Genomic DNA, 22,484 nt, shown 5'->3' on the forward strand with positions numbered 1-22,484 from the left:
CATGAGTTTCTTTATAAGAAACCTTGTCATTGCTGTACAGCCATTTCCTTCCTTAGTTGGAGCAGCCGCGGGAGAAACCCCAGCCATACACACCTTTCACAGCCCAGTGTTTTCCTTTATCTCAGAATGTTAAGGACCAGATTGTGATGTCAGTTACACCATCAAGTCCAGAGCAACTCTGTTGACGAGCTACTCTGGAATTCCACTGGGGTCACTGAAATCAGTAAATTCACCCAACACAAGAGAGAGAGAGGTGCTGTTTTGGCTGGTCCCCCCAAAATCTTCTCTGTGCTCCCCCTGCTTAGCTATTCAGCAGCAGCCCCCCACAAGAAGGTGCATTCTCCACGCTGATCATTGTTGCTGGTGCCCTCACAATGAAGTAAAAACAAAAAGCAACCTAGTTATTCTTCACCAGACTCAAAACAGTGGCCAAGGAGCAATGTTTGCAGAGTGGGACATGGCCAAAATCCCATTGTACTTTGGTGATCCAAAGAGGGCGTTACAAACAAAAAGTTCACATCGTCCTTTCAGACATCTCTGTGCCATGACTTGAGATCGGTGCATAGTATTGAAACCACTTCTAAGCTGCCAGTCCTGGGCTAGCAATCACATGCCTTAGACAAGCCAAATCAGAGGTTCCCCTGTAACATTTCCCAAACAGGACGCTAGCCTTGTGGCAAAAGATAAACATGCTGCCTCACTCTCTCTTGTTTACTGCCTGTGGTAGGAAGGGCAGTGGCTTGGTTCGAATCCCTTTGAGCCCCGCCTGGGGAGCTGAGCGGAGCGTCTGCAGAGGTGGGAGAAAAGCTCCCCAGAAAGGAGCCAAGTTTTTGGAGTTAAACCTCCTTGCAGACTCCGCTGTGGAAGTTAACGGCAGCTGGGACAATATGTCTTGCTTCTCCCATCCCATTCTTTCTGCTCCCACTGCAGATTTCTGAGGGATTCCCAGACGGGACGTTACAGAGCGGAAGCATGAAGCCTCAGGTGCCTCACCACGCCTTGGCCCTCTACCAGCAGCAGATCACTAAAGCCCATGAATCTGCCCGGGATGACGTGGCCCAGAGCAAGCAGCCGCAGCAGCAGCCCACTGAGCAGGAGCAGCAGCCAAGCAGTAGCCCCAGGGGAAAGAGCAGGAGTCCAGCTGTGGGTGACAAAGAAGGTAAGATGCGCCTGCGTGTGATTTCACAGAGCGGGGACAGGGGTCCTATTGCAGGTGGAAGCTAGCTTTAAAGGCTGATAGCGTGGCGGAGCGGAATCATGTTGGCATGGCTAATTGGCCGTGTTCATTAGGAAGTGCATCGTGTCTCATTGAACCTGCAGCAAATCCTGGTAGAACGTCGAACGCTGAGGATGGGAAGGTTGCCTTTGTTTGCCTTTCGGAGAGTAGAGGACCTGGAGGCGCGCCAGGGCACTGGTTTCAGTCGCTCTTTTCTACCTTGTTTGGTCCTTATAAAGAATGCTTTTAATGCTCGGCGGGGGCCATTCTTTCATTTAAAAATCAGTACTCCTGCTGTGACTCGCATAAAGCTTCCTGTAAAGGTTCTCAATGCCGTCCCCTCGGGATAGCGCTAACGAAGGATTCAGAGCTTCCCACCAGAGCACATCGTGAGCATTGGTCCCCTGGGGGCCGCGGTTAAGGAGAACTGGGCACTCTTGCTGATGCTGTTTGTAATTTCAAAGCTGGTTCCCGTCGGAAGTCTGTACGTTGGCCTGGCATGTGCTCTTTAAACCTCTGCACCTTGATGAGAGGGTTTGGGTGTGGTCAGTTTTGAGGCTGGCCGGAACCTGCGACGTGATAAGTGCAGTTAAAACGGAGGCGGTTCGGTACCCCACAGGGGAGGGTCTGTAAGTTGTGATGGTACAGTAACAGACGCTGTGGCCGTCAGCTAACCTTCTCTCCACCCCCCCACTCCCTCCCCACCCCCGGGTGCCTGTGCTTGTACCTTCTTCCCAGACCCCCAGCCACTAGAGGAAGAGACCATTGCAATCACCTCAACATTTCAGCAGCCGAGATCCCATCTATCCAGTGCTGCCAAGCCAGTACCTCACCGGGGTCTCCCCGGCTAGTGAGTGTGGTGTGCTTAGCCCTGCCCTGAGTGGGCAACAGCAGTCCCCATATCATGCAGGTTATGACAGAATTGATGACTGTTACTCACAGGAAATGGTTTGCCTCAGATCCTTAGAGAGAGAATCCCCTTGGCAGGTGATATTTGAGGTTGTTGGGGGTGGGGGGGAGGTTGCTCTCCGTGGTCATTTTTGTGGGCTGACGGTGCGTTGGATGGGCTGACGTGCCATTGCCATGTATGGCTGCAGCTTTGTGGCATGGTGATGCGAACATCGTGACTTTCAGTGCCTTTGTCCCAGAGGACGCCACCTATAAGGTAGCAAGTCTAGGCATTGGGGATGTAAGCACCATATTGGGTCTGCAGCCGGACAGAAGAATTTTGTTTGCAGCCATAGAATTCACACACTCATGCAAGAGAAAGGAGGAAAAAAATACACCAATTAGCTTGAATTTGTTGGAATTTGATCTCCGTTGTTGCGGAAAAGTTGGGTCACGAGAGCAGCTACGCTAGTTCAACTTCTGTCAGCCAAGGTTTCCCAAAGCTGATATGTGGTGTGCTGGCCCAAAGGTTAGACAGAGTAGTGTTGCAAAATGAGTTACTTCCTAGGAGAGCTGATTGCTGCTGCTCAGCCAGCTGGCTTTCTGCATGATAATAAATAACAGCATGCATAGCCATACGGACTGGCCACAGCACAATAAAACAATCTGAATGTAAGGAAGATAGCTGTTCACCTTGAAGGAATTTGATACTCCAGTAAGTCACGTGATTGATACCTGTCTGGTGCAGACTCTCCAGCTTGTCCTCTCCTGCCTTCTCCACTCTCACTTTCGTATGTTCATTACGCAGACTCAGTTACACTCCAGTGCAAGTGATCAGGGCTACGCTTTTGCTGTTACACATCGCTATACAGGGCAGCCCATCTCGCTCAGCTCAGCTTCCTGTTGAGTCTCATGGCAGAACCAGCACTTACGACAGCTCCTTCTAGCCTGGAAGCCCAACGGATTGTTCCTCTATGGGCTCCCACTGCGCTGGGATGCTTGGTTCATCTTCCCACCGGCTTTTGCCCCAGCCGATTTTCAGCTCTGATTTCAGGACCCGAGAGCAGTGAGGAAAGGAGGCGGCTCACCATGCCAGGTGGAAGTGGGTAGACCAGGATGTGAAAGATCAGGTTTCAGAATAACCTTTAAACTCTGCAACCTGATGGCTCCTTTGTTAACATCCAGATCTGACATCGATGCAGGTTTACGCAGCTCTGCTGTCTGCAAAGCACCTGGCTTAGGGTGCTGTGCACTGCTGGTGACACACACCTAACACCTTGAATCCTCCAAGCTTGCTGCAGAGATTAGTTCAGCTAATTGCACCGTGCTTGCATATTATCTCCCGGTGCACAGATAGGGAAGCTTACGCAAAGAGGTGAAAGGAGATTGCCCAGGCCACTGGAGGAGGAGATGGCAGGTCTCGACTCCCAGGGGTTCGCTCGCCGTACTGCGCCCTCAATATCCCGTGTGCCCGGGGACGGAGTTTTGAAGCAGTCACGCATCCAAGATAGCAGTGGGAGCTGGAGAACTGCATGGCATTCCCATCAACATTCAGTAAATGATTGGCCCTGGGTCAGGGCCCTGGGTCAGAGCCCCGCTCCCTCTGGCGTTTGGGCTGGCTCGCATACAGACACAGCTGAGCAGAGGGGTGGAATCCGTGCCCCTTTGAAGCCAGAGGGACTTTTGCCATTGACTTGGATGGCGCTAGCATTTCACCCAGTGGCTCAAGCCTGGCTCTGAACTGGAGATATGGGAGAGGCACCCGCAGCAGGTTTGGAAGGCAGCAAGGGAGCCAGTCCGTCAGGGCAAAGCATTGAAAGGGGTGGGAGGAGGGGAGCATCCCTCCTCTCTCCTTTTATGGTAAGAAAATCGGGAGCCTCCTTTGAATGTCCTGTTAAAGTGACCGTGCACCAGGCATCCATCTGGACTCTAAATTGCTGTGAAGACCAGGCCCCGGGTACATTCATTGTGCTGCTGCAGAAGAAGTGGAGTGATCCTAGCAGAGGGCTGGTCTTGCAGCAAGAGCAGCTGTTCCTACTCCCCCCAAAGCTGTGATCAGATTGGCACGGCTCTGCCTGATAAGAGAGCGTGAACTGTTGCAACTTCTCCAGAGACGGACAAGTTTCGCACCATCCTGGAGCCGCTTCAAAGCACTGTCTTGGACACGAGCATCACATCCTGGCCAAGGCGTTGGCTGTCCCTTGCAGACCTTTGGCTGGGGCTGTATCTGTCTGGAGCCCGGCCAGTTTAGTATCTCCTCCTAAGGTGCTTTGACAGTGCTGCTCTGGTGTGGGGCTGGGGGGTCGCGGCCTGTCCATTTGGAGCATGCTCTCAGACAGATGGATCCTTTCCCTCATCGCCGAGTGGCCATCACGCCTATTTTTGGCTATCTCGGGGCAGTTTTAAAGCCAGCAATGTGTTTTCTGTTGGTTTAGACACTCGTTTCACTTGGCCTTTCTGGAGATTGGAAGCCAAAAGCATTAATTTGGGTGATGGATGATATAAACGCTGACTTCTCAGCTCTGGTTTCAGGGACTTGACAAATGGCCATAGGAGCTCTTCCCAGGATCAGTGCTATTTTATCAAAAGCTGGCTGAGTTATTGTTACCTTTAATGTGGGGTCAATAATCAACTGGCCACATCTCCTAGATTTCACAGCGGCATGTGTGCGGGAACAGCTCCCAGGGGAGGAGGAACCACTTTTCCAAGATTTCCATGCTGCCTCCAGGTGCACGTGCGCTTGGCCAATAGTATCTTGGGATTACAGAGCATCTTCGCCCAGCTGTACGATACACGAATGCCACCCGTGCAAGGCAGCTGCCTCTGGCATAGAGCACAGCAGTCAGTTGGTGCGCAGCGCACCACATGGCAGTGGGGATGGAGGAGAGCTTGTGTCTCAGGACAAATGCCGTCCTCTGGTGGGAAGTGCCATGGGATCTTCGATGTCCACATGGAGAACATGACAGGGACTTTGTTTTCAAGGATTTCCCCAAAGATCCTCACAGTGACTAGCGTGGGGTGCTCCAATTCAGATGCCCTGGGAGGGTGAATTGATCCGTTTGAGATGTGAAATGGGGGGTCTGGGTGTTTTGACCCTGAGGCCAGCCCCTTACACCACCCCCTCTGGAATCTGAGGGTACGTCTACACTCCAGTTTAAGGTGTAACTGTAGTGTGGGTGGTCGTACCCATGCTGGCCTTAATCCAGACAGCGTGGGTAAGGAGCAGTGAAGACAGCAGCACGAACCCTGGTGCATGCTTGCAATCTGAGTCCTGGCAGGCTTGTAGCTCGCTCTAAAGCCCAGGCTGCCACGCTATGTAACTCCACTATGGTTACCCACGCTAGCTCAATTAAAGCCAGCACAGGTATGCGTACCCAGAGCTATCAGTCCCACCTACCCTTGCAGTGCAAACATTCCCCAAGAATCTCTGTGCTTGGATAGGTACATAGGCTTGCTGCTGCTGGATTCTTTTCATCACCGTGTGAGGGGCACAGGATTAAGTCTCCCAGCTCCTGAGCACTCCAAGTGTTAATGAGCCTTTTCTGTATTATTCCTATGAATGGGCCCTTTGCTAGCCATGCATCTCATCCCACTTGTCTGCAAAGCTTTAATAGCAGAGTCAGAGCTGTAGTGAGGTGTGGTACTGCTAAAGCGCCTTCCTTTTACACAGCATAGTGCAGAATCTTGGCTAGATAACTCTTTTTTGAAACTTGGATGCTTAAAATTAAGCACATGCTTATATGCTTTGTTGAAGTGGAGCCTTAAGGTAAAATTTCCAGAAGTATCTAGGTCCCGTTTTCAGAAATGACTTGGGCGCTTTTCAGGCCTTCTTCATGCGCCCTATGGGTTTGTCTACACAGCGAGTTACTGCGCAGCAAGCTGGGCTGAGACACTCCGACCCTCGGACTTACCCTGCGGTAGGGTTTCATTGGGCAACGAAAGCCTTGGAACGTAGCATGGTGTACTTCTGCTAAGCTACACTCTGGGGCATTCACTGTGTACTAGCAGCGTCCACAGGATGAGTTGGAGGCAGCCAGCAGGTGCACTGCAGAGTCACACCCAGACTTGTCTTGCTGTAACTCACTGTGCAGGCAAGCCGTAACCAAAAGAAAGGAGCCCCATTTGTTGTTTCCCTTTGCAGGTCTCTGTAAGATCTTGCTGATTTGCAATGCTGTGTGTGTGTGTGTGTGTGTGTGTGTGTGTGTGTGAGTTCATGTGTGTGGCAAGCTGATCAGTTCTCTTTCTCCTTGCAGAAAAACCAGTGCCTTTCTCGTCCCTTGCAGAAGGACAGAAGTTAAGCGGAGAGCAGACTGCCACGTCATGCTGGCCCCCCGTGCTGCCGTACCAAGTGTCCTCTAGGGATGTGATCAAAACCTCCCCACACACTGAGCCACATGTGTTTCAGTATAACCTGCCAGGTGAGCACAGGCTTGCATTCTTCTTCAGGGGTCTGCACCCACTAGGGGGAGCCAGTTTGGTTTAGCCACTGGGGGTGCGTGGCCTAAAAGGTCCCATGGTTCTTGTCTCAAGTCACCTCATTTAGTAAATTCATGCAGACGTTTTCTTCCTGATGGGGAGAGCTGCTGAAAGTTTGCCATTCAAAGGCGGCATGCCAGGAGCCTAGCAATCCCATCTGATTTGCCTAGCGTGGAGCAGCCAATCCCATCTATAATACAGAGATGCCGTGTGTGGAAACAGCAGATCCCAGAATGCAATGGGAGATGGACAGGATTAATGGCTGCAGTGCCAAAAAAGCTACAGTTACAACCACCAGTCAACCTACAGAATCTCTGTACCTGGTCTCTGTCTCTGTCCCCGTTCGGTGTCCCCTGGTCTCTGTGTCTCTGATGCAAATAACCATCAGTCCGTAATAACGTTTATGTTTTGTCAATAGCGCACCCAATCCCATTAACTTTGCATGAGAGCTCTCGGTCTGGGCTACAAAGATTGTCCAACATCTCCAATCCTCCCCCTCTCATCTCTTCCACCAAACACCCATCTGTTCTGGAGCGGCCCATCGGCTCCATTTCCCAGGTAAGATGCTATCCCGGTGCCATGGTACTCCCAAGTATTCGAGGAAAGAGACCTCTCTGTTGGCAAAGAGCAGGCTTAGCAGAATTAGATTGTTGTTTTTATAATTTTGATGGATAATATCAATGTTTATTTTTAAGCATTGTTTTCAGTTTTTGTCGATTTTACATGTTCACAGTTGCAGTTTAATTACGTAGGGAGCAGACAGTTATTTAATGACAGCGGACACTGAGACTCAGAAAGGTAAAGCTTTGTGACCGTTAAAACACAATTGTTAGCATCACCTGTCACTAGATACCAAGTAAATATCCTTAAATCAAACTCTAGTAAGTTCTCAAGCAGCATTTTTCTTTCTTTGCCTCTTTGTGAATTGGTCTGATTAGCAATGGAAACATTTTTTTCTTCCGTTTGTGTGTGTGGTGAAATCGACGTTTACCAAATAAAAATCCTTCCAAGCGTTGTTGAGAGCAGCTTCCTGCCAGGTCCCCGTTTTGATTCCTGGGCGCAGGACTTTGTAATCATTCAGTGGAGGCCTTTTCCCCTGAGCTTCCTCTCCTTGGTGACTGCCCCCTTCAGGAAGTGTCTTAGCAGAGCATCCCACACTGTCAGTGACCTTTTTCTCTTGTGTTTTAGGGGGTGCCCATTCAGCTCCATACTCCGTACAGCTCTGAGCATGCAAAAGTTCCCGTTGGCTCCATCACCATGGGCCTGCCACTGACTATGGATCCTAAGAAACTGGGTAAGCTGTTGACTCACTATTTGTGTGCCTCTGACCCTTGGTTCACTCCTGGCCTTTTTGTTGAATGGTCAGAGCTGTCCCTGTTGAGCTGCTGTTAGCCTTGAGTTGAGCACACCCACACCCACCCACCCACCAGGGCCACCCAGCGAGCTGAATGACACAAAGGGAGGATGCAGAGCTTTGCAAGTTCACTGGGTTCACCCAGTCAGCAATGACTATGAAATTCCTGTCTGGTGGCCTATGGGAAATTGCACGGTGGTCTCCTCTCGCATCCTAGTGCGCAGTTGTCTACAAAATCTGCTGACACACTTGGCTTCCTCGTTGGCGATCTCAGGAGAGGCTTGAATGAATACCCTCTCAATGGTTTCTCTGGCATCAAGGCGGAGACATATTGGTGGAGCAGATACAAGGGAAGCATACCTTGTCACTGCCTCTTCTGTAATGGCTCTGGGTACAGAGGATTCTGGTCCAGTGCTGCCAACCCGGCATCACTCAGCAGCAGGGATATTTGTAATTCTCAAGACTCTGCACTTGCAAACTGCAATGAGAGATGGTGGTGATGCTATTCCATTTTCCAAGTGGGGAGAGAGCTGCTTTTGGGGATCATTGTAGCTCGAGTCCCTGCGGGTCTGATTCCAGGATCAGGGCCCATAAGGAGAAGCCAGCCTTTCCATGCATGGATTTCAAGAAGATGGTCAACCCCAACAAGCAGTTACCATTGGAAAGGAACCTATGGTACTGCATTGCCTCCCTCACATCGGTGTTACGTTCCAGGAATGGGAAGATAGTGCAATGTGTAGCAATCAAGACTGTGATCGGATAAATGCTTGCTTTTTAATGGCAACCTGTCATGGACTCTCAGGTCATGCCCACTCTTGGCCCCATGCAGTCCGTGGGGGGAAAACCCCTTCAGTGAGACAGCCCTTTTTGGGGGTTCACTCTCTCTCTTGGGGGTTAAGCCCCTCCCCTTCCTGGAGACGCACCTCTCTGAGCCTTAGCACACCTGTTTCTCGCCGTGGGCCCTCTCAGGGAGTCCACTCGCTCTGGACCCCCAGGGCCTCCACTCCCAGAGGGAATAATGCAACCCTGTTCTCTAGGCTGGAGTGACATTCAGCCAGCGTAAAACAGGAGGGTTTATTGAGCGTTTGAACACAGCACAGGAAACCCTCAGGCCTGGCCTCCCTCAGCACAGCACATCCAAGTCTCCTCTGCATCCAGGTGGGCTCTGCCTGCTCCCTCTCTCCAGCCCAGAGCCCCCCTGCTTCCCAGCTGGGCATCTGATATCACCGGCCCCAAACCCCGCCTTTGTCCATTGTCGTCTTCTGTAACGACAAACTCCTTCTCCCATCACCTCCTTAAACCAGTAACACCCAGGGAAATGGCATCCCACCCCGTCTGCATGCAAACCATTGGAAAAAACGAGAAAATCCCCCATTTTGTCACACAACCAGCATTGTCTAGCATGAGAAACCTGTAAAGAGCCTGAATAAATACCCAAACTAGATTAAAAATAGATGGGTTAAGAATTAATTGATGACGAGGAATAACAAGGCCCCAAAGTGAGGAGCACTGGTTGGGGGTGAGGGTCTGTCACAGGCATTCATGAGGTTTGATATATTTTGATCAATCAAGAGAAAAGTGAACTCAACCATGATGGAGTTAGCTAGGAGGGTGTGTAACACACACGAGGAGAGAGCCTGCTTGGTGTGAGATGAGTCAGTGATAGCTATGCACCGAGGGAGGACATGAACAGCTCAGATATATCCCAGGGAGTGGCTGTGTACAAAAACCACCTTCGATAAAGGGATCAACGAACGACACACAAACACCTAGTGCCAGGCTGCTGGGGAAAAGCCAACAGAATCTCCCTGTGTGCGGCTGTAAGTCTTAGAGAGAGAGAGAGACGCCAATCTGGGGTGGAGTGATGCTACTCTGCTTGGTCCTGGGGGAATTGCACATGGGGTAGTCTGTGCCATATTGGCCCCCACCTTTAAAGGAGGAACTATAGTAAAAGAGCAAATACAAAGGGGATCAAAACCGCTAAAAGGATTAACCGAGCATAAGAGGAGAGGCAGAGGGAGCAAAATTTCTACAGTCTAGGAAAATAGAAGACTCGGTCAGGGACGTGATCACGGCCTAAAAATACTTTCCAGCTAACTGTGATTGATGGAAGGAAACTTATTGACATTCGCCACAGCTGGTGGGATAAACAGTAAATGGTCTGAAGCGAGAGAGGAAAATGTTCAGTTTGCAGATTTGGAAACATCTCGTAAGAGCCAGAGAGTAAAGTCCTAAGGGAGGAGGCCTGGGCCAGCACTGCAGAGAGCGGAGAAGGCCATGGGCTAAACCAGCAGGGAGTGTGCTCCGTGGGCCTGCACAGCACTAGAGGCTATTCCCAGCTCTCTTCCTCTTGAGTGGATTCTGCAGTCAGCTTGTCACCCTCCAGGGTTGTTTCCTGGCTGCTCTGAACTGTGTGTTTCAGGAGATGGGTTATTGTCCCTCAGCTCTTAAGAACATCAGGCTGACCATAGCAGGTCGGACAATTAGTCCATCAGCTCCAGCCTCCCACCTGTGGCAGTGGTCAACAGGAAGGCAGCTGCGCTTTCAGTCCACATAGTTCCAATTGCCCAGTGCTATGCAAAGGGTGGGAAATTTCTGGGTGATCCACTGAAGTCCTGTAGCCGGGATCTGAGAACTCTTCTCTGAGTTTGCATAGCTACAGTTATCAATGGATTTAAAATTATTCAGCCCATTTACAAACGCAGTCATGGCATTAAATCCAGCCCCAGTCTGTGTGTTTGACTCTGGTCCTGCTGCAGGGCTGGGGGTGCAGCGCCGTGCAGGAGTGGATTTCAGGAACCCCTGCTGTCTTGCCCGCCAGGAGACCTTGAACAATGCCCTTGCAGAGGGGATACGGGCAATTTGAGTTTTCCTTTATCCTCTGGAGTTGTGTAATCTGCTACTCAGAAGCAGCAGCAGCTGCACGGGGACCTAGGTTATTTAAGACCTGTCTCTTTCAGCAATTGTGAATATAAAGCAAGACAAAATTAAAGACTAAGCAAAATAAAAAAGGCAAGAGAGCAATTCAGGACAAGAGCTGTCTGGTGGTGACCGGTGCAAACGTTGTCATGTATGATTAATGTTTTCTAGTGCCTTTTCCTGGAGTAAAGCAGGAACAACTTTCTCCTAGAAGCCAGGCCAGCCAGCCTGAAAGTCTGGTACTGCAGACGTCCCAAGAGAGCTCCATCCTGAGGGGTAAGCACATAGCAGGGCAGCTGTGATGATCAGTGGAAACCAGGCGCCTCTCGGGGAGGCTGCTCAGGAGGTGGAAGGGGATCAACCGGGCCAAGCTCTTCAAAAGTGACTCGTGGTTTTGGCGACACATTAGCTTCTGCTACCCAACGTGAGACACCTTAAGAGTGCCTGAGTTTCAGTGGACAGATGAGCCAGTCTTCCAAGTGCCGGACACTGGGCCCCTGAAATCACTAGCCCCTTTTAAAAATCTGAGCCCGCAAACTTCTGTCCAGCTTTTGAGGAGAAGGGATTTGTCCTGGTTCGTTTTGAAGGGCAGTCTGCTAATGAAGAAAGCAAAGCAGCTGCGAATAAAATGGCACTGATTACATTCTGAACCTCGCTCTCCAAAATCATGAGTGCGTGTTGGGGATAGACAGAGAGAGCGTTTCATTTTTAAATCCAAGCCCCTTTCGGCAGTGCAAAAAAAAGGCAGAAAACTCTGTTTTAGCTGTACGTTCTTGTCTCTCGTAAACACCCGATTAATTCAGCCAAATTCAGAAAGTTCACTGGGTTGGCTCAGGACCGAAGCAGATAAAATAGGAACCAACTCAAGGCAGCCCCCAAGCTAAATCTCAGCAACCTAATCCCGCTTGCTTTGTTGTGACTTACAGGGGCATCGCTGGGCTCAACCCCAGGAGGGAGCATCAGCAAGGGACTCCCCGGCACCAGGCCTCGGTCGGAATCGCCCATTACCTATCGGGGATCCATCACGCATGTAGGTTTCTTCCCTTAACGGCTTGGGGGGGATCTCAGCTGGTTTGTAACGTGGGCCGGGAAGGAACAGTTGCTGTCAGAGCAGACCCTCTCCTGGAGTGCATAGAAATGATTGCAATTTGTTGTTACTTGGAGGGGATATCGGAGCACCCCCTCCCGGCAGACCCATCAGGAGGCATTTCAGAGGACTAAGCAAAGAGGGTGTAAACCCTTGAATTGCCCTAGGGCAGACCGGCAGATCTGGTGGGTAACTGCTCTGACCTATCACCTCTGCAGAGCTGAGTTCAGATCCTGGTGGGGCGAGTGGGTTGGTGCCTCCTAGCAGAGCATCTGCATGTAGCCCCACCCAGGTTGTCTCCCCACCTGCACAGGTGGGCCAGCAGGAGAGGTGGGGGCTTCGGGGTGCAAGGGCTGCAGGGCAGGGCGGAGGAGCGATCTGTGGCGGAAGAGTATGCCCCAGATCAGGTTCGTTCCGTTCGGCAAGACTGGTGAAAAGCAGAAGTAAACAGACCTCACCAGTGGTGAAAGGGGCATTGCATTTGAAACTCCCTTCACCCATGCCAGTTGTGCTCATGAACCCAGGCTCGGGCGGGGGTTAGCTGGGGTTTTAATCTTGCTGGCACGCTGTATAGAAGGCCAAGGAAATGGAAAAGAACAGTAAGCTGGTGGGTGGGCCGGAGGAGGCGGGGTGACCAAGCCAGCTGAAGGGAATCCTAGAATCATATCATAGAATCTCAGGGTTGGAAGGGACCTCAGGAGGTCATCTAGTCCAGCCCCCTGCTCACAGCAGGACCAATCCTTCACCCCCAGTGGGGTGATGAAGTTGAGGAATCAGTGCAGTAAGTCTCCTTCCACGGCTGTAGCAGGGTGTTCTCTAGGCCCTGCCCGAAGGGCTGTCCTGAGCGCAGCAGGAAGGCACTCTGCCTTTAATCATTTATCATCCATCTTCAGAAGAGCAGCTGCCAAGTGGGGGATAGTTCAGCGGCGTGAGTTATTGCTCAGCACTGAGTGGAAAGCCTAAAAACAATCTGTTTCCCTTGGGGATTTTTATCTGGCCATCATTCAGCTCTTTAAAGCCACTTATAAGCACTGAGATTTTTTCCTGTTGTCTGGGTGGTTTCAAAAAGGGAAGATAAGCTGCCCTGCCCCTGGAAGAGCTATGGGGGGTGGGAGGGAAAGCGCTGGCTAGTAGGTTCTGCGATAGATCTAAGAGACGTCCGATCCAGGGCATGATCTGATCAAACGCTGTTTTAGAGCCAGCTAGTTAACTGACATTAGAAATCCTGTATTCGTCTTAAAAATAAAGTAGCAGCAGGAAGTGAGGCTGCCCCTTGGGTTTGATTCAATGGTAAAGTAGCTCTCGGAGCAGCTGTCACGTGTTTGCAGTGTGTCTGACGGCTGTACCCTGCAGGCCAAAGAGCTCTGACCTCTCCTCTGAGCAGTGCCCGTGATGCCCCTCGGCGCGGCATCCTGCGCAGTCTCCTGACAGGGAAGCGCAGCGCCCCCGATTCTTGTCGCAGCTCCCAGCGCTGTGGCTGATGCATGATGTCAGATTACTCACCCAGAAGACAGATCTTGAATAGGGTACAGTCTGCTCCCAAGCCGTCTGTCATCGCTCGCTTTCAAACCCCCTGCAAACACGTCCGGTGCGGGAAGGAAACTTACCTGGCACTGACTGGGAAAGCCAGTGCTGAGCGTTTCTGTGAGCCTGTGTCAGAGCAAACAATCAGGGCATTGAAACCTGCACATTGACACGTCCCATCCAGTCTCTGCAGCAAGCAGCTTAGTGACTGCTGGTCTGACTGCTTACACAGAAGCAGAGACCCATTGAACGGAGGGGTTCAGGGTGGGGTGGGGGGGGACATCCTGTCCTGACGTATTGGAGCAACCTCCAAACACCACCACGCTGAAGTGCTGACATTTAGAATCAGGTTCCTTATTCACCCCTTACAGCAGTACAGACATGGGGTAGCATTCAGTGTGGCCTGTTCAGATAGTGTGATTGTCGTTGTTTGGATTTTTAGCTTTGAACAGCAGGATGCAAGTCGATTCTGGTTCCCTCCCTTCCCCCCCTCCCACCCCCCAGTGCGTGGATCGCTAGGCTGCTAGGGCACCCGCGGTGAGGGATTGTTACCATGCTAACTCCATCCCGTGTGCTCCAGAAGAAAGCAGGCACTAGGATGGCAGTTTGGTAAATCAGGAAAGAGGCCAGCATATAAACAGAACTTGTCCGCACATATACACATGTTGTATAGATAAAGCAATACACTCCTTAGTGTGGACTCAGTTATACCAGTATAAAGAGGCTTTATATCAGTGTAGCTATTACCATACGCGCAGGGGAATAAATCGTACCAATATAAGGCACCTTTATACTGATATAACTGCACCCCAGTAAATAATTTACAAGCACCCCTTAAGGCTGAAATTTGTTCCAGTGAGACGTTCATCAAATAATTCCAAGTAAATAAATGAGGTCAAAATCTCAGTCTGTTGACAGATAATTCACAGACAGAAAAAAGGGATAAATTCGCTGCAGCTAGATCCTTGGCTCTGGCCATGGCAGCACTCGTACAGAGCAAATTTCCCCTTTGTGCAGAGAGCCAACGCAAGGCCTGGGCACCTGAGCCCTTTAAGTGGGACTTGAAGGTCGCTGGTGCCAGCTCTCTGCCCCCGGGGTGAATTTCACTTACAGGTGGAGGAGCAGAGGGAGGAAGCTTCCCTGTATTCCTAATTTACATTTCACCCTTATGGCTGGCTGTTTGTTTCTTGCATCTCGCTCTGGGTTGAATCATGAAACGAGGCTGGTCAGTTTCCCTCCTGCACCAACTCTTGTGAGCAGCTTGCAAACCCAGAACAACCTTGAATGATGAAAAGGGTGGAAGGAGGATATTCAAGGCTTCCTTGGGGATTTGGACACCTGCTTTCCATTATTTCGGCTGCGAATAGGGTGTCCAAATGCCTTTCCAAATCTCAGGCCTGGGCTGTTTCCATGGATGTTTTGAAGAAAGCGATGGAGAAGGATGAGTTTGCATAAGCAGCTGCTCCCTTCTTTTTATTTAAAAGCAAAGCTACAGGCCTGACTCTTTGCTCTGCTCCACCAGTAACCCCGGTTCGAGTCTATAAAGCTGGTGTGATGGAATGACGAATGGTCCGGCATTTTGGGCCCAGACTGCTTGATTGCATGGCCCTTTTGAACGTCAACATTTCTGTGACCAGTTGTGCCCCGTGATATTAGTCGGAGAAAATAATTTGCAATGACAGTAGTCCCAAGGGAAAGAAAAAGACTTAAGTCGTGTTGGCCATGACTAAGACGTCCCCAGGGAAGGCAGAGCTGTAAGTGTGTCTGTCTCTTCGATCCAGTGGGATGGAAAGCAACCAGATAGTTGACTTTGAAAAGCGCAGCACGGATGGAGCGGGCAGCGTGGTTTGGTGTTTCCATTCCTGCTTTGCCCAATGGTGGAGGAGCCTGAGCTGCTCTGTAATTGTATGTAATGAAAGCCAGGCTCACCCCATCTCTTTACACTCGTTGAATGCAAGGCCTGTCATCTCTGCCTGGCACTCGCCCCTGTCTCTTCCCAGCAACTTTACACAGATCACGTACCTTTTACCGCTCAGCGTTAGTGTCCTTATCAATAATTAAGCTGCAGATTTCTCGCTATTGGCCCTGACAGGAAGCAGAGTTCAGCTGTGCCCCCTCCTTTGCTCTGCCTCCCTTGTGGAGCAGTGTGTTCCTGTGGGGATGAGAGCTTTCTTCCTTAATTGCTTGTGGCACTGTTAAATATGGATCTTGGTGGCTTTCCAAGGGCACCCCAGCTGAAGTGCTGTATAAAGGAACCATTACCAGACTAATCGGAGAAGACAGCCCCGGCAGAGCAGAGAAGGTGAGAGAGGATGCCTTGCCCAAAGGACATGTCATCTACGAAGGGAAGAAGGGCCATGTGCTCTCCTATGATGGTAAGCTGGAATCCTCTCTGGGGTTTTTGGGGGGGCGGGGGGAGCATCAGGTTCGTGCACTAATGTTTGGGAGCTAGAATGTTTGGGAAAACATTACAAAGCGTATCTTGCCTGTATCCTGTTTCTAGTTCCAGAGTAATTTTCTCCCTGTTCCTGATTTTTGAGGTCTTATCCAAGGGCCAGATTTTCTTCTTTGATGCACACAGCAGATCTGCCCTGTGGCACGCTGCTTGATTCAGCAGGGAGAGCCTCTGGTGTCAGTAGGAGAGCCCCATGTGTACGGAGGGCAGCACATTTAGACTGTAAGCTCTCTGGAATCTCATCCAATTCTACATTAGAGCCTTGCACAATGGGGCCCTGATCTCGGTTGGGGCCCCCAGGGAATTGCTGTGTATCAGTGATCACACTGGTGCGCTTGCAGTTGGCTTAGTGGATCTGAGGGGAGAGCATCTGCAGGACGCCGCTCTCCTTGCGCAGAAGGTAACTTCTCTCCTTCCCGCTGGGTCAAATGAAACCATGTTGTGGGTTGCTTAATGCCCTCAGCCTGTGCACGCCAGTCCTGGGATAGAGGGCAGCGTGCCCACCAGTGGGTATGAAACTGCACCTTCGGGGGAGTCTCTGAAAGCATCAGACTCTAGGGCTTAAGTTCCCATGTGCCCACATGAGGCCATTGCACCTCTGAAGGCCCCTGAGGTGAACATTCCCTTAGATGTGGAAAGCAGAAAAAGCAGGGCCCGTCCTGGCCTGGGGGAAATCTCTCCCACTGAGGGTCACCCCCCTCCAGGGCAAGGTGACAGTGTTGAAAGCCCTGTGGCCCAATGTCACAGCCTCCCCGCGTGCTGCACCTTGCACTGAGCTGACGTCGCCATGGGAGCATGCAGAGGCAGGGCTGTACAGCGTTGCCAGCCCTGCAGTAAATGGGGACCCTTCGGTTGCCCTTCCAGCTGGGTTTGCAGGTGTCAGGTCAGACCCATGGGAGTTGGGGCCTTTCCATGAAACTTGGGGTCTGTGGCAAACTCCATCATGCTCCTGGCTCCCCATGTCAAGCAGAGAATGCTTTAAGGGGGCTGCCAGGCAGCTGGGGTCTGAGCAAAGGGGCATCTCTTGTCATGTCATAACTCTACCTTCAGACCCTGCCCGCTCCCCTCCCGCCACCCTGATTTTGACCACCGGAGTCCTGCCTAGTGGTTAGAGCACAGGGCTGGGAGTCAGGACTCTGGGTTCCATCCTCCGCTTTGATACTGACCTGCCAGGGCATTTCAGGTAACTCACACAGGGCCAGAGGACAGGCAGGTGTGTGGAGCCTCTAGCTCTGCCCCCAATACAGGAAGCAGCTGTAGTTTGGCTGATTGCCATCTGGATGAGTCAGGCCAGAGGGGCAGTTAGGTGCTGGCTCCCGCCCAGCGCTGGGAGGTTGCACCTGGGGAACAGGTGTCGTTGGGAGGACCCAGCAAACACACATCCCACCACACAGATGAAAGATTGGCTGGAGTGTAAGGTCTCCCACTTGGGCACTAAACAACACCCCCTTCCAGTGTAGGGCTCCCCTGTAGCCGCCTTCACTAGGCCCTTAACACGGAGCCTCAGTTTCCCCCGCTGTACAGTGAGGATAGCGCCCATTTCCCAGGGTGCTGTGAGCCTGGTGTAGTTAAGGATAACGTTCATGCAGTGCTTGGAGCTCCTCGGCTGGGATCCCTTAGTATTCTCCCCTGTTCTGTAGCCAGGGGAATGGCAACCTCTCACTCCCAGGTTGTGCTTAGCACCGGTGACTAGGTTGCTGCTGCTTAACACTGACATGGCCAAGCTGCAGCACGTCTGGGCCTTGCACCCGGGCTCAGCTCAGCGTGGCAATGCGATGCAGCTGTGCTGATGCCAGGGATGTTTGGCAGTGGTTTTTATGTCTACGCTGCAGGGCGGCCCCTTTGTGATCCTCATGCCGTGCGTAAGAAGCCACAGGGCTCCTCGTCAGCCCACGGAAACCTTGCTCCTAAATGGCAGTCAGAATCGCTGGTGTTGAGTCAGCGTGTTCGATGAGCCCCAGCTGAACGCAAGGCGGAGGTCAAGTGGGGCCCTGTACACTTGGAATGGAATGAGATGCACTCCCTGTCCCCCAGGGTGTCCATGTTGGAATGGATGGAGCTGTATTCCCCTTCTCCCAGCGCTTCCATCTTGTCCCCTTTCCCCCTATTGCTTCCTTTGACTTCCCCAAGTGCTCCATCTCTTGCACCGTGGGGTTCTTTCACAGACGCACACAGGCGCCTGCACCAGAGACAGCCGCGATGGGCCCGTTCCTTGGTGGCCCCCTCCTCCTCGTTGTTATTAAACCCAGCCCCCACCCACGGTCAGCCAGGGACGTGGCTCGCACGGAGACTGCTGTCTCAGTGGGACCCGCTTGTGTAGAACAGACAGAGGAAGCGTTGCTGCTCTTGGGGCCTGCCAGGGCTGGGTGAGTCCTATGGGTCACTGCACGTGTTTGCTCTCGAGAGCACACCAGCAGAAGGGGAGCCCCAGCCCCTTTTAGAGCATGGAGGACACAGACACAGCGTTGCGTCTCAGCGAGTCTCCAGGCTCCATTCTCATCTCCAGCTTGCTAGTATCGCTGCCAGTGTCCCTTTGGGTTACCGGGACACTGCCAAGGGAGGTCGCTCCGGCGGTTCGGTTTGGTTCCCTGATAAAGGGTTTTGCTGAACCTGCTGTGACTACCCTGCCTGACTTTTTTCCACTGCCACTTAGAAGTGCCTTCCGCTTTGCCCTGACCCTTTCCCGGCAGTGCTGTGACCCCGAGCATGGGAGCCTCGCTTCTGAGACGTGACGCTGTTGGTAAACTACGCCGGGGCAGCTCCCACGCTGGCATCGGTGTCCAGGCTGAGAAGAATGCCTGAAAGGAGCCGTCCGCACGCCTGGTGGGAAGTCCAGCCCGTTGTTCGACTAATCTCCAGGGTGTTACAGCAACACAGGCAGGGAGGCTGTTCCCCTCCCTTAAAATATAAGATCGTCTTCATGGTGTCAAGAAACGCAACATTTCCAACCCGCACCCCTGTGACAGGTGTGCCAACCCCACGCTGGCGAAGCAAGGGTTAAAGAGCAGTTTGGGGCCCAAGAGGCCACGGCCCTTCGCCTCAGCTGGCATGCCCCCAGTGGAGGGAGCGTTCTGAAGGGAGCAGCTCAGTTCAGTCTGGGCTGACCCAGCAGAGCACTCGTGGACAGCAGCCTCCTGCCGCCTCCTAGCTGCACCGCGGGAAGCCAGTCGTCCATGGGAACCGAAGGGGGCGACTCACTGTTGCCGGCCGAGGAACTGCTGGAGACAGAGCGGAAGGGACGCAAGAGGGACCCCATGTCCAACCCTGGAGACAACACCAGAGGGACTGGGATGCGGGTAGGCAGCAACCTAGGGAACATGCTTGGGGGTATTTGGACCTGAGCCCTGTGCCAGGGTACCCTGTTTTGAAGGGCCCTGGGTTGGAATGAGGTGGAGTAGGGTGGGCCCAGCTACTCCTCCCCACGCTCACGGCTCGGTGACACTGCCTCTGATACCCCCGCTGTAAAGCGGCCCCTTGGTCTCTCACCAGTGGACGACATTCCCCTGGGCTTTGAACTCTTGCCAGTAGGCATTCCATGCCAGAGTATCCCCATTAGGTGATACTGCCAGCCCGGGGCATCTACCCAACCCCCAACAACCCTGCATAGGTCACAGCACTTCTTTGTTGAGTGCAGAGGTGCTCTCTGTGTTAACTCAGTAACCAGCTATTATCTCCTTCCCCAAGCCTGCGCACTGGATGGCCCTAAAATCAGCTGACAGTTTGCTCAGAAGCTCAGTTTGCTTCCATGAGCGATGAGCAGAGGTTTGTTTCCAGTGAAGCTTACGAGCGACTCCTCCATATAAGCCTTTCATTGCACACTGCTCTTCCCCAAGCTTTTGGGGCCGGGCACGTGCAGCCCAGCAGCCATTTTGAGAGACGTCCTTGCCCCATTGAGTCTGGAAGCAGAGGATGCCGCTTTACAGAGACTGCCACCCTTGGCCTCTTGGATCCCAGGAGGCTTGGTAACCCGGCCCAATGCGAAGCAGGAGCATTTTGGTGCCTGGCCAGAACACGCACGAGGAGCATGAGTGACTGTCTTACAGGGCTGCATCACTTCTGCTCTGAGTGTAAGGCAGAGATGACTAAGGACCAGATCCTAATCTCGGATATACCCGCCCGTCTCGCTGTCTATCTTTCAGATCTGCTGCTGTGTCACACCCCCACAGCTCACATCCCTCTCCAGAGAGCAACGGCCTTCAGTGCTCATCTTTCTCTCGCCACCGTGGCCTGCCTGACAACAAAACGAAGCCAAGAGGTGGGGTGGGGGAGGCGCTTTGGCTACCAGTGGGAAGATTTAGTGTTAGAGCACAGGGCTGGGAACACTTGCCATGTTCTCGGACTGAGGAAGGAGCCACCAGAGAGAATGTGCTGGGGTTGGCTCTTTCTCTGCCACTCGTCGCTGCCATGGGGAGCCGCTGCCCCTCCCTCCTGCCCCCAGGTGAGGGTTCCTTTATGTGGGCTGCTGGTGGGGCCTGTAGGGAGGGATGGGGCGTTGTTGCAGGGGGTTGTCTGAGTGCGTCTCTCTGTGCTGGAAGCAGAAGCAGGAGGGGAGAGTCTGAAAAGACAAGCTACAGTCTTGGCCCACAAGCTGTAACTCAGGTCCATTCCAGAGCTGGTTGCTTGGTTTTCTGTGGTACACTTGCAGGGCGGGGGGTGCTGCCGTGTCCACTGACGGAGCGGGGCTCTCCGGTCACTCAAGCTGTTGGAGGAAAAGAACACAGGCTCGGGATGGGCCAGCTTGGGGTCAGCACCCCCCCGTCAGGGGCAGCTTTTCTGCCAGGGTCAGCACTCACCAGCCCCCACTCTGATGCTGATAGATTTCCAGGCACTCTGCATGCAACTTACAGATGTGTGGATCAGAATGCAAAAACATAGCCTGCCCCACTGGGATTTAGTTCCCATACCTCCCAGAGCTCCCTCGGCTTCACCGCGAACAGCGGGACCATTGCACGACAGGCGCGGAGCCCTGGGCCTGCAGCAAAAGGGTTAAAATCCTACCATAACGGACAGCTCATGCATTTAGGCTTGGAGCCACCCCTGTGACACAGTCTTGTGTTGCAGTGACCTTCCTATGCTGGGTGTGAGGAGCATTTTCTGCAGTGCCCACCGGGCACCACATGCAGAGCAAATCTCCATTCCTCTCCCTTTCGGTTGCTGACTTTGCCCCAGCTGGGCTTGGTGTAGCCTCACGGGTAGCTGGCAGAATCAGTACCAGAAAACCAGACCAGAAATGTTTCCAAGCTGTCTTCGCAAGGAGCAACTGGTTCTCTTTAGCCAGCACTCCGGATCAAATAGTTGATCTTAAAAATCACGCCGCGGTGGGAGAAAAGCCAGAGCTCCTCTCCCAGGCCAAATTCTGGTTTAAAGAATAAACAACTCCAATCCTTGCATTAGCTGCCCGAGCCGTTAATCGGACACGGGGGGATTACCAAATGGAGAGAATGAACCACAAATAATGGATGTGAATCAAATTCCATATGGTTCACGCTCCATGTGCTCGCCTCCCACCGAACCCCAGGGCTGCTGGGCTTGCTTGTGCATGGACTTCACGTGACGCTCCATTTATAAGGATAATGACGATACTTCTTACCCCTCAGAGCGTTCATTCAAACACCCAACCCGTGGAGGCTGCGTGGTCTAGTGGCTGGGGCCCTGAACTTGGATTCATGAGACCTGGATTCTATTCCCAGACCTGCTGCATGACCTTGAACAAGTCACAGAATCACTCTGTGCCTCAGTTTCCCACCCCACCATCCATCTGTGTGGCTTGACAGCCATTCAGCGCAGGGATTGTCTCATGCTCTGAGGGTGAGACCTTGATTTCGGCTGGAGCCTCTTGGCGCTACCATAATACAAACAATAATAAGAACATGGGGAAGGGAGGTTCGCATCATTATCTATGGGGCAATGGAGCTGACTGATTCACCCAAGGCCACAGGGGGAGTGAGAATTGAAATGAACCTCCAGGAGTTTTCACTGTTTTGATCCCATGCGCAGACCTGGAACATAAACTGTAGCAAGCAGTCCTGCATTGTCAAAGAGAGAGGTTCCATATATAATCCAATAGGTCTTGCCTATCTCTGATTCTGCATGAAAATCTATTTCAGATGAGAAGAGGAGCTAGGGTTTGAGGCTTAATTTAATTAGCTTTTGTACTTTCTCCACCAGTCTCTCTTTGTGCATTAGATTTTTAGGCCACCTCTCCCTCTACCTGTACATAAGAATAGTCAGTAACAATTGAGTAAGAGGGGCCCTAGGCAGAGTAACTGGATTCGTGTATCTGGTTGATTTTCCTCTCCTCTCTGGACCTGCAAGACAAGATGATTTGATCCCTAATATCCTGATCGTCCCAGAATTATTTAGGGGAAAGGAGATGGTTTCAAATGCAGTAGCGAATGAGTTAAAAAAATTAAATTAAATTAAATCGTTAGTGATTATGAGTTCTGGCAAGCAGGGGGGAAAAATCTGCAAGTTCTGTAGTGCCATGAGGGTACTTACAAATAAAAGGGCTCTAATGAGACAAAATCCTGTAGCGTATGCAAGATGAATTGTGCTAGATTGGTTA

General features: G+C 52.1%; 1 protein-coding gene across 12 annotated transcripts in view; it reads left to right on the top strand.

The window, feature by feature from the left end:
* The window catches only part of NCOR2 (nuclear receptor corepressor 2), a 398,218-nt gene that overhangs the window by 331,026 nt on the left and 44,708 nt on the right, over positions 1–22,484 (top strand). For 11 of the 12 annotated variants that reach the window (XM_074972263.1, XM_074972265.1, XM_074972262.1 and 8 more), the window contains 7 exons: positions 931–1,159; positions 6,358–6,522; positions 6,999–7,138; positions 7,769–7,874; positions 11,025–11,129; positions 11,780–11,883; positions 15,689–15,839. In XM_074972263.1, coding sequence (XP_074828364.1) covers positions 931–1,159; positions 6,358–6,522; positions 6,999–7,138; positions 7,769–7,874; positions 11,025–11,129; positions 11,780–11,883; positions 15,689–15,839 — 1,000 coding nt within the window. The remainder of the gene's footprint in view (positions 1–930; positions 1,160–6,357; positions 6,523–6,998; positions 7,139–7,768; positions 7,875–11,024; positions 11,130–11,779; positions 11,884–15,688; positions 15,840–22,484) is intronic. The other variant, XM_074972270.1, reaches the window with a different exon arrangement.

This window comes from Natator depressus, chromosome 15 (genome assembly GCF_965152275.1).
Source record: "Natator depressus isolate rNatDep1 chromosome 15, rNatDep2.hap1, whole genome shotgun sequence".
In the NCBI taxonomy this organism is placed as follows: Eukaryota; Metazoa; Chordata; order Testudines; family Cheloniidae; genus Natator; species Natator depressus.